Raw genomic sequence first — 12,683 nt, 5'->3', positions numbered from 1 at the left:
AGTCCTCCTGTCTCAGCATCCTGAGCGGCGGGGATAACAGGCATGTACCATTGTGACCAGTTGAACTCTGTCTTTAGAGATGATATATCTATTGTGAATATTTCATATAGATGGAATCATCTGATATATGACCTTTTGTGTCTGGCTTCTTTCAGTAATAATGTTTTTTGTTTATCCACATTTATTTATTCCTTAATATGATTAAATAATATTTAATTATATAAATATGTTTATTTTTATTTTCAAGGTGTAAATGGGTCAATTAATGGAAACAGTACCTCATCTGTGATTGGTGTCAACACATCTGTACTATCCACTACTGCTTCAAGTTCCATGGGACAGACTAAAAGTACAAGCTCAGGTGGAGGAAATCGAAAATGTAATCAGGAACAAAGCAAAAGCCAGCCTTTGGATTCTAGGGCTGACAAAATCAAAGATAAAGTAAGTTATTCTTTGAAAGGGGGGTGGGAAATAGACACACACACACACACACACACACACACACACACACACGTGTGTGTGTGTGTGTGTGTGTATGTGTTTATGTGTGTATGTGTACATATATATGTGTTTGTGTGTAAAAATAAAATAAGAGGTCAGACCACCAGAATCTATGAATTACCAACTCTTATTTTTGCAGGTGTATATTTTTATGGCATAATAATAGTAGTATATATCTTGAAAATTAGAACTCTCTGCACCAGCATAAATAATACAAATAGTAATGGGTCATTATTATTATTATTATTTTTTGGTGCTGAGTGTTGAACTGAGAGCCTCATGTATTCTACACAGGTGCTCTGCCATTGAGCTCACATGCTAAAATTTATTTAGAATTTTCTATGTGCCAGCTCTGCTCTAACCAGTTTGTATATAATATCTAATTCTATTATACATGGTAAATTCACTTCAATGTTCTGATCACTCCAAGCTTCTGGATTCTCTTTTCCCCATCATGCCAGGAACACTCCAATATCTCAACTTCATGAACTGTAGGTCACCATTAAGTCTAGGTTTCATTTACCCAAGCTGAGATAATTCCAGCTATATATTCTAATATATAGCCTATATAATAGCCTATAATCTTTATAGGCTATTCATATCAGTGAATTTGGTCTGCTCTCATTTGTTATTACTTCTATTTTGGTACTAGGGATTGAACTCAGGAGTGCTTTATCACCGAGCTACAACCCAGCCCTTTTTCAAGACATGGTCTCACTCAGCTGCTGAGGCTGGCCTTGAACTTGGGATTCTCCTGCCTCAGTCTCCTGAGTTGCTGGATTTACAGGTGTACACCACCACACCCAGCCATCTGTAATTTCTTTTTTAATTGAGACATCATGGTTTATTCTGATTTAAATCTTTGGCATCAACTGTAAACATTTTGAAAACAAAGATAATAATTAGAGTTATCTTTTCTACATTTTATGAAAACTGCTTTCAGAGCTTTGAAAGCACTTTTCAGAGCCACTGGAAGGTGGAAGAATCAAAAGTCTGTGAATATATATTGTCTGTGCCATAACATCTAAGGTTTAGGAAGTTTCTGGTTCACCATAGCAAGAATAGCAAGATATGGGTTGCCATTGATTGCAGATGGCATTGTTCTGAACTTTAAATCTGAATAACATGACAACTAGGCTCCAATTTTTAATCCTAAGAAACTATTTTATGAATGGGCATGTAGTTCTATGATAACATGAATGGTTTACTAGCATTCATGAGGTCCTAGATCTAATCTCCAGTACCATGCAAAAACAAAACAAAAGTCCCCAAACAACAACAAAAACCCCAAAGATTTTTTTTCTTTTGCTGAACATATTTCATTGAGATACTTCCTCTAGATCTCACCAGAAAATAGTTATTTTCCTAAATATAGCACACCCACATGAGGGCTTAGAGGAAGGTCATCTGGAATCTCTCAAAAACATAATAGTACCCCATCACAAAAGCTCAAAGTGCTATACTTGTGCTCCAAAACAAACATTTTCTTTCCACCTTAAACCACACCACTTTCACTTGAGCAAACCTGATAAAGACTCTTGGTTGTTTCCTCCTAAGGACACATTTCGGGATCATACCTTTTGCTCTTCAAAACTACTCTTAGTTCTTCTTTTTGATTTGTTTTCAAATGTATTCTCATTAGGGTTAGCAGCAAGGGTCTAACTCAAAGCTGCTGCCACCTTCTCTTCATGTCAGACATTGACTGAAATGCCACTTATTCTTGATCCCCCATGCTATTTTGAAGCAACTCTCAGACAATATATCATTGGTCATAGTTTTATATGCATTTCTGAAAGTTAAGTGTCCATGCTTTTAAACTTTGAAGTAATCTACCTTTTAGAAAGTAGTATGAAAATCTAATAAGTATGAAGTCTAAAATGTCCCAGGCCTCCACAAGTTCAAGGCATTGCCAAGACTTAGAAGGCAATGAATATAAAAGTCCCTTTCTTAGTTCCAATGAGGAACATATATTAATGTTCCTAAGCTGCATTAGTGCTATTAAACTAAATACTCTTCCCAAGAAAACTAAATACTATTCCCAAGAGCACATATTAAAACTTAATAGGCCCCTCTTTAATAATATATAGAGAGAGATTCTGGGATACCATAATGATGTCCATATACAGCTAAGTAAAAGTAACATATGGAAAGATTGGCTGTTAAAGGGAGGCATCCTAGAACTTAAGATTTTACATAATCTTAAACACTTTTGGATAATATAAGGTGTGGCATAAATTTGTTGTTTAGATAAAATGGAGATGAAGAACATTGGAACAAAAGAAAAAACCTACCTAGTATTTTTCAGTATTAAAAACTTGATACAATTTGCTTCATTACTTCAATTGATGTATAGTTTAAAAAAAAATGTTCTTCAGCTAAATTTGATGCCCTAACTGGGGGATGGAGTATTTATCTCAGAGGTTGTTACTGAAAGTCACCGATTAAGTCCAGTTCCCTAATGTAGTCTGCATATGTTTTTAGAATAATGTGAGTGTTTTAAATTAAGTAATTAAATTCAGATTAAATTATGCAAACATATAGCCTGTTTAGAAATAAATAAAACAATCCAATATTAAAGAAGTTCTACTCTTACTCTATACCAATTATTGTCCCATGTAGCCAAAACAGTCTTTTAAAAATATAAGTGATTTTTTTAATGCTTTAGAATATCATATATCAGTGAATATAAAATGGCATAGCTACTGTGGAAAATGATAAAATAGTTCTCAAAAAAAACACCTTAAAATTGGATTACCGTATTATCCATCAGTCCCAATTGGGGCTATATACCCCAAATAATTGAAAGTAGGGTCTCAAAGTGATATCTGTACATCGATGTTCATTATTTACAGTAGTTAAAAATGTATTATTATATTTATATGATGTACTTAGAATAGTTAAATCATAGAGACAGAAGTGGAATGATGATTGCCAGAGACTGGGAGAGATGGAGTGGTAGTATTTAGTTAGTATCAATTTCGGTTTTATAAGATGAAGTGTTCTAAAGATGGATGGTGCTGATGACTATACAACATTAAAAATGTTTTTTATTTAATACTACTGAACTTATACTTTAAAATAGTTAAGATTGCAAAGTTTTTTTGTTATGTTTTCTTTACTACAATAAGAAAAGGGAAGAAATCATGTTATCACTTTAGTAGTGTCTATCCCATTTAGGATAAATGCTTTGCCATGATCTATAAGAGCTATATGATCTTGTAGCTCATTCTTCATTACCTCTTAGCACTCTTTCACTGGTTCACTATGCTTTAACCAATCTACCTGAATTTCCATTTTTGACCATGCCAAACATGTTTCCAGCTCATGGCTTTTTCTTTTGCTCTTTCTTCTATCTTGAAAATAATCTTCTCGTATGTCTGTATGATTTCTCTTATGTGCTTGCTTTCCCTTAGGGCTTAGCTCATAAAAGGTCTACCAGATGAATACATCGAAATCGTTACCCTACCCCCACCTCCTAGCACACATTGTCTATCTATTTCTACTGTTTTATTCATGGAATTTATCACTCAAAACATTTATGTTATTTGTTGATTCCTTTCTTCCTATCTCAGTAGACAGAGTTTATGCTCACACCTTGTATCTGCAGAGACTTTGGCAACTATGCCTGGTATATAGTAGCCTTGAATATGTTTATTTTGTTTTTGAAAGAAAAAAGTATACAGTGAAATCAAAGTTCAAGGAGAAGGTTTTGAGAAGCTGTTCCATATCCCATGAAAGGAAATTAATAATCTCTTCTTTGATCATTTTTTAATGAACCTAAGAAGATTTTTTTTTAAAAATGTTTTAAGTGAGAGAAAAGAGAGATACTACCTAATTATGTGTGAATACAACAAACATACATACACACATACATGCTCACTCATACAGACTCAGAAATTATATTGGTGATATCCAACCCATTTGTTCTTTTTTTATCTAATATGCATGCTTGTCTCCTCATTTCACCATTTTTTGGAGGGTATGACTCTTTGCATACCATCAAAGTATGCTTTGGATAGACCAACTGCATCAGAATCATATTCAATACTTGTGATCCCTGTGCCTTGTTTAGAAGTGGGACCCAGGAATCTGCTAATGTCAACACATTTTGCAAGAGAATCTGCATACCCTAAAACTGGGGAACCAACACCTCTGTACTCATACTTGGGAAATGTAGTCCCATTTCTCATGCCTTTTTTTCTTTTCTTTTTTGGTACTGGGAATTAGGGAAATAAACCCAGGGGAACTTCTCATGGAGCCACATTCCCAGTTCTTTTCATTTTTTACTTTGAGACAGAGTCTTGCTTTACTGAGGGTTTCACTAAGTTGCTGAGACTCGCCTTGAAATTGCCATCCTCCTGCCTCAGCCTACAAAATCACTGAAATGACAGGCATGTGCCACCATGCCAGACTTCTTGTTATCTTTAAATATAAAATTTTACACAGATTATTTAGACTTTAAAATGGTTGGTTTTTCTTTGCTAAATCACTGCAGCTTCTTCATTTCTTTCCTTTCCTACCCACTACCAAACCAAAAGTGATAACTTCAGTTTAGATTTCTTAGGATTTCCATAGACTCACTATATGTGCTTAGAAACCCACATCAGGCCCAGTGTGGTGGTACACAATTATAATCCTGGTGACTTGGGAAGCTGAGGCCGGAGAATTGAAAAGTTAAGGCCAGCCTCAGCAACTTAGCAAGTCTCTGTCTCAAAATAGAAAAAATATAAACAACTGGGGATGTCGCTTAGTGGTAGAGTATCTCTGGGTTTCATTCCCAGTACCACAAAAAAGAAAGAAAAAGAGAAAACCCACAACAGATTTTGGTTGCAACATAGGAGCTGTTTCTTTGCCAAATATGAAGTAGTAGTCTTAATATTAATTGTTATTATTTCCCTTAAATTTCTACCCTGTTTTATTTCTTGTGTGGAATACTTTATTTTTATTTTTTTGAACAAATTTTTAATTTGTGTGTGTGGTTTTTTTTTTTTTTGCATACACATGACAGTAGTGATTTCTACCTTCTTTATGATTATTCCCATATTATCCCATTTCAGTTTCTCATCCTTCTCTGCTTTATTCTGAGGGAGAAACCCCTCAAGTAATGATGGTGGTCATTACTGTGCATATTGAAGGGTATGTCTATAGACTTCTCCACAGACGTTAAGATCATCAGTTTGGAGCAGTTTACAGAGTGATTGCAAGCAAAATGTAAGAGTAAATCTCCTTGTTCATCTGCATTCTATTTCATTTAACCCAATCTTCAGAAGACACAAAGCAGAGTAGAAGTTTATAATCTGAAACCTTGGCTTCTTTTGTAGATTTGTATTACTGTCTTCGTTACCAAACCCCAGTAGTCATGAAGGGCTGTTTCTGTGAAGACCAAAACTTATAATATATTGCTGCTTTTCTGTATTTCCCTTCTTTTAAAAAATATTTTTATTAGTTGTTGATAGAACTTTGTTACTTAATTAATTAATTTATTTATATGTAGTGCTGAGAATTGAACCCATTGCCTCACACATGCCCAGGCAAGCATTCTACCACTGAGCCACAACCCCATCCTGGTATTTTATTTCTTTATCTTTCAGCAAATGCCATTGAAATGCTCTTAAGTAACTATAGATTGTACTTTTAATCTTGTATCATTTCAACATTTATCCTTTTTAGTCTTCCTATTAGTAGTTTTACCTTTCTGTTGTTATAAACCTAAGTTAGTTGTCATTCACTCATGATTTTTTCACCTTTTATTCACTACTATTGTCAGTTCTTTAAAGACAAAACTTTCCTTTTATGTGACCTGATATCCCTTTCTAACAGTTTTGAATTATTTTTTTACAATAGTCTTTGTGTATGTGTGTTTGTATCTTGGGGACTGATCCCAGCAATAGTCTAGTACTGAGCTACATCCATAGCCCTTTCTATCTTTTATTTAAGGTCTCACTGAATTGCTGAGGCTGGCCCTAAACTTGTGGTCCTCCTGCCCCAGATTCCCAAGTCACTAGGATTAGGACTATATGCCACCCCTTGAACATCCATAATCTTAAATATTCCAGAAATTAATCTTTTCATTTGCCATATTATTCTTTTCTGATATGGAATATAAACAAATTCTTTGATGCTAACAAAAGCAGCCCCATAAGTCTTTACAACCTATTTTATCTACTCTATAGCAGTTATTACTATATGGAATTCTTTTATTTTATATTAAATATCTGTTTATCCCTCATCCCCTACAACTAGAATGAAAGTTTCTCAAAGGCCAAGGGCTCTGTCTTACAGACATTTATATGTAGGTACCTAAAAAAGTGTTTGCACCAGGTGTAGTGGTGCATGCTTGTAATCCCAGTGAATCCAGAGGCTAAGGCAGGAGAATCACAAGTTCAAAGCTAGCCCCAGGAACTTAGTGAGGCCCTTTCTCTCAAAAAAAAAAAAAATATATATATATATTTTATATATATATATATAAATATATATTTTATATATAAAAAATATATATTTTTTTTATATATATAAAATATATATTTATATTTTATATATATATAAATATATATATATATATATATATTTTTTTTTTTTTAAAAAGGACTGGGAGGGCTGGGGTTGTGGCTCAGCAGTAGAGCTCTCGCCTAGCACGTTCAAGGCCCTGGGTTCCATCCTCAGCACCACATAAAAATAAATAAATGAAATAAAGGTATTGTGTCTGACTACAACTAAAAAATAAATTTTAAATCAATTAAAAATTTATATATGACAGTGGAATGCATTAGAATTCTTATTACACATATAAGGCACAATTTTCCATATCTCTGATTGTATACAAAGTATATTCACACCAATTCGTGTCTTTATACATGTACTTTGGATAATAATGCTCACCTACCCCACATTCAAGGCCCTACCCCACATAAAAATAAATAAATAAAGTAAAGGTATTGTGTCCAACTACAACTAAAAAATAAAATATTAAAAAGAAGGCAGGGGGCACTGGGAATTTGGCTCAGTAGTTTAGCACCCATGGGTTCAATCCCCATAACCAAAAAAAAAAAAAGGGTGTTTTGTATCTTATATGAAGTAAAATAAAGCTAAATATATAACTTCAAATATAATTGGAGTAATGAATTTGTTTACTGCTCTTTTAATGTCATCATTTTGAAGCATAGCAGTCAAATGAGTAGATCTGTATATATACTATATTGATAACTTTCAATATTCTATATGTGACTGAGCTTATACTTTTTATTAGTGAGTTCCTGTCAGATAGTTATCAGCTAAACAATTACCCGTATAATATGTGACTTTTTCCTTTTTCCTAAAAGACATTTTCATATTGAAAATATCAATTGAAAATTAAAGAACATATCTTTTACTGAAACTTGAATTTTGTCAAAAATAGTTTTGCCGATTACCTTGTTTTTATCCAGAAACCAAGGAAGAAAACTATAGAAAGTTCTAGCAACAGCGATAGTGATTCGGGCACATCATCTGACACCTCAAGTGAAGGCATTAGTAGCAGTGACTCAGATGATCTAGAAGAAGATGAAGAGGAAGAAGATCAAAGTATTGAAGAAAGTGAAGATGATGATTCTGATTCAGAAAGTGAAGCACAACATAAAAGTAACAACCAGGTATGATTTGTTTCATGGACATATTAATATTTTGGAAATAACTCAATGTATCTTGACTCTCAAAGTCGATAGGTTTCGTTTTTACTCTTCTTTTTCTTTCAAAGTGTATAGTTCTAAAGTAATCACTTGTTTTTCCTGCTTTTACAATAAAAGAATAGGGGACAGAGACTATTTTTAAAGAAACATTTTTTTTATTTTTATTTTTTAGTAAAATAAAATAGAATAAAATAAAATGCTTTATTTATTTATTTTTATGTGGTGCTAAGGATTGAGCCCAGGACCTTGCACATGCTAGGCAAGTGCTCTTCTACTGAGCCACAGTAATAATAAATAAATAAACCCAGCCCTTGGTTTATTTATTTATTATTACTATTACTACTACTACTACTACTACTATTATAATTATCATTTTTTTTTTTTTGGAACTGGGAATTGAACTCAGGTGCACTTGACCACTGAGCCACATCCCAGCCCTAATTTGTATTTTATTTAGAGACAGGGTGTCACTGAGTTGCTTAGTGCCTCACCATTGCTGAGGCTGGCTTTGAACTTGGGATCCTCCTGTCTCAGCCTCCTGAGCCACTGGGATTACAAGTATGCGCCACTGCACCTGGCCCTTAGTTTATTTTTAATGAGGTTTATAGTGTATATCTGATGCCAACGTTGTTGACTACAGAAATGAAAAACAGTTCAGGTAACAGCAAGGTTTTTATTAGAGCTTCTGAAGCAGGGAGACATGGCACTGACAGGCAGTGACACATGGCAGTGTCAGGATGGCTCCTTGAACGAAGGGAGAAAGTTAAGGTTTATTCAGGCTAAAGGACTGTTTATAAGTTGGGGAGGGTGGTGGTGAGGTTTAGGAATTGGCTTTAGGTACATTACAAAGGTAAGTTTTTCTTTTCCTGTGAGGGCACTTTAACTCTGAAGAAAGTGTGGTCAACAGGATCCTGGAGCCAACATTATTTTTTCATATTAACACCTCATGCTATATAAATATCTCTACCTTGTAATAAAGATGAGTTGCTGTAGCTATTAAGAGAACACATAGCTGGACACAGTAGTACATGCCTGTTCAGGAGGCTGAGGTAGGAGGATTGTGAGTTCAGAGCCAGCCTCAGTAACACAGCAGGGTCCTAAGCAACTTATGGAGACCCTGTGTCAAAATAAAACATAAAAAGGGCTGGGGATGTGGCTCAGTGGTTAAGTGCCCCTAGGTTCAATCCCTGGTACATCCCCCACTCAAAAATTTTGTTTAAAAAGAGAACACATAGATGAAACATGAAAGAGTATACAGATCCTAGCAAATAATAAGTTAAGGGACCTGGGAATTTGCTGTTTTGGTGGCTTTTCAACAGCTTTTATTCTTTATGTTGTTTCTCCTGGGTGAGTTATGGCAGGAACATCCTGGCTTTAATGATTCACATAGTCTGTGAAGCTGATAAGGTTTTTTAAGGGGAATGGATAAGGCACACCCCAAGCTTTTGAAACTAAACAAGCTATAAGTGGAAAAAAAACCCTTATAGTATCTTTTTTTTGTAATTTGTTCTTTTTAGTTATACATGACAGTAGAGTCCATTTTGATGTAATTATACAAGGATGGAACGTATCTTATTCTAATTACAACCCCAGTCTTGTGGATGTAACACAGTGGTGAGATATGTCTTTTAATGGCTGTCAGGACATGAGTTAAGGCCCAGGAGTGCATTTGCCCTTTGTCGCTATAGTGGTTTCTGTCTGATATCTATCATAAGTTACTAGGAACAATTTTTAAAGTAAAATAAATTTCTCCAAGTTTTATTGCTTGATACTTTTAAAAAAAATATATTTATTTATTTTTTATTTCAATTTGTTAATATGCAAAATGCATTATATTTCACATTACACATATAGAACACAATTTTTCATATCTCTGGTTGTACACAAGGTATAGTCACACCATTCATGTCTTCATACATGTACTTAGGGTAATGATGTCCATCTGATTCCACCATCTCTTCTACCCCTATGCTCCTCCCTTAACCTCCCACCCCTTTGCCCTATCCAGAGTTCGTTGATACTCTTAATAGATGTTAATAAGTTGTCTTTTTAATTTTATTTCCAGGTGCTATTACATGGTATTTCAGACCCAAAAGCAGATGGACAGAAAGCAACTGAAAAAGCCCAGGAAAAAAGAATACACCAGCCATTACCTCTTGTGTCTGAATCCCAGACTCACTCATCATTCCAATCCCAGCAGAAGCAGCCTCAGGTTTTGTCACAGCAGCTTCCATTTATTTTCCAAAGCTCTCAGGCAAAGGAGGAATCTGTGAACAAACACACCAGTGTAATACAGTCTACGGGATTGGTGTCCAATGTGAAACCTTTATCTTTGGTAAATCAAGCCAAAAAGGAAACTTACATGAAACTTATAGTTCCTTCTCCTGATGTTCTTAAAGCAGGGAATAAAAATACCTCTGAAGAATCTAGTTCTTTGACCAGTGAATTGCGATCTAAACGGGTGAGTTAAAATGATTTTGACAAGATTATTAGAAAAATACAGAGATGCACTGGGAGTAGAGCTCAATGGTCGAGTATGCTTAGCATATGCAAAGCCCTGGGTTCAAGTGCCAGCACCAGAAAAGAGCTTTTATTATATACAATATACAAATTATATATAAATATTAAAATTTTTCATATGAAAATTTAAAAAGTCTCTCCTATTTTTGTATTTTCTGAGACTCTAGGAATAAAATACATACATCAGAAAATTTAATATTCTGATTTTAAGGTGGGAATATAGCTTAGTGGTGAGTATTTGCATATGCGGTATGATGAGGCCCTGGGTTCAATCCCCAGCACTACAAATTTTACCCCCTCTGGTTTTATATTCACATATACATGTATTTAAGATATTTTTTTGCCACATAATCATGTCATTCCACGGTCCCACACTCCATTATGTTTTAGCAGTAAGAGGATAAATATAGTGTTTAAAATTTTTTTTTTAGTTGTAGATGGACACAATAGTTTTTTTATTGATTTATTTTTATGTGGCATTGAGGATCGAACCTAGTGCCTCACATTTGGAAGGCAAACACTCTACTATTGAGCTACAACCCCAGATCAAGGATAAATATGTTTGAATGTGATGAGCTTTAGTTACTTTTGTTTAAGATAAATGTCCTTTTTAAAATATCAGTGTTATTTTTGAAAGACATGAATCCTTGAGTAATTTATCTCTGTAAATATAGAATTCATAAATTTCAATTGTAAAATTTCTTTATAAAGAATCGTTTCCTAAGACTGATGATGTAGACATACTCAGGAAGCTGGGGTAGAGCATTACTTAAGCCCTAGAGTTCAAGGCCAAGGTCAATCTGGGCAACAAAGAGAAAACCTGTCTCAAAAAATATTTTTTCTTAATGAATTATGTGATATGTAACTTATACTTATACCTAAGTCAGTCTTCAGTCTTCATTTTTATCTTTATTTTTTCCTTGCTATTGATTTTATGTTAATACATTCTTCTGTCCCATAGAATTCTAATAATTAAATGATGACTGCTTTATATTCTAGAATCAGCCCAGAATAGAAAAATATTGTTTGAACACAATATGCTGTCTCTTGGTTACAAATATTAATATTAAGCATCCTAATAATTAGATAAAACTTGTAGAATGCTTATTATTTGCCATCTAGTATTTTAAATGCTGAACATGCATTTACTCATTGGATAATAACATTCATGTATGCTACTATAACTGGACATCTCCAATATAGGCCTGAAAAGGAAAAGGCTAGGCTGTAATGCTTGCTACTCCAGAAATATGTGGATTCAAATAGGTAGGAAAATACGTATTATTCGAAACCAGCTTTGAAGGAAGATAGAAGAAACGTAATATTTCAAAAGTACACATACTTGGAATCTCTAAGTTAAGCAGAACTTTTAAAGCAGAAAAGGCAGTAAAGTGAGACAAAAGGCAGGTTTTGTTAGTCTGTAGTAGTCAGGCCTATATAGAGTACAGTTCCATCTTAAGCTTTCTTGGTGCCTGTCAGAGTTTGGGTTGTAGCCCTTTACTTTCTGTTTTACTACTAATAATATCAGTGAAAGCAAATGAGAGAGAATATAAAAAGAAAAAGAAATGGAGACAGACCTCGATGGATTAGTGATGTTTTATTAAGCAGTAGAGGGGCACATTTTCAAGAGGGAAAATGGTAACAGGCTGCAACAACGGTCTGAGTTTTATAGGTTTTAGCAAGGCCAGGTCATGGGAGGAGTTGGTCAGTTAATTTGGGCAGTTATTTTTGGTGATCAGGGGGATTTGGGCAGATAAAGATATAGCAACAGGTCAGATTCCTGAGTTCCCTGTTTCCCTGAGGGTTTTGTAAATTTCCATTTCCTACATTCCAGACTCTAAAAGGGGTTTAGTTAGTTAGGGCAACATCATCATATCTGGCTACTTACTGCTGAGAAAGGGGCATCATCAGAATATCTTCTAGAGTCTGAAGGAAGAACATAGCTTTCACATGTTTTTGGATAGTGGTCCTGGAGATGCTGGAGACATATTCTGTTAG

At 34.4% G+C, this 12,683-nt stretch overlaps 1 protein-coding gene across 7 annotated transcripts in view; it reads left to right on the top strand.

The window, feature by feature from the left end:
* The window catches only part of Baz2b (bromodomain adjacent to zinc finger domain 2B), a 274,260-nt gene that overhangs the window by 163,930 nt on the left and 97,647 nt on the right, over positions 1 to 12,683 (top strand). For all 7 annotated transcript variants that reach the window (XM_077802641.1, XM_077802640.1, XM_077802630.1 and 4 more), the window contains 3 exons: positions 248 to 441; positions 7,926 to 8,129; positions 10,231 to 10,626. In XM_077802641.1, the coding sequence (XP_077658767.1) occupies positions 248 to 441; positions 7,926 to 8,129; positions 10,231 to 10,626 (794 nt within the window). The remainder of the gene's footprint in view (positions 1 to 247; positions 442 to 7,925; positions 8,130 to 10,230; positions 10,627 to 12,683) is intronic.

This window comes from Urocitellus parryii, chromosome 1 (genome assembly GCF_045843805.1).
Source record: "Urocitellus parryii isolate mUroPar1 chromosome 1, mUroPar1.hap1, whole genome shotgun sequence".
Taxonomy (NCBI): Eukaryota; Metazoa; Chordata; class Mammalia; order Rodentia; family Sciuridae; genus Urocitellus; species Urocitellus parryii.
This window is presented reverse-complemented; position numbering and strand designations above follow the sequence as displayed.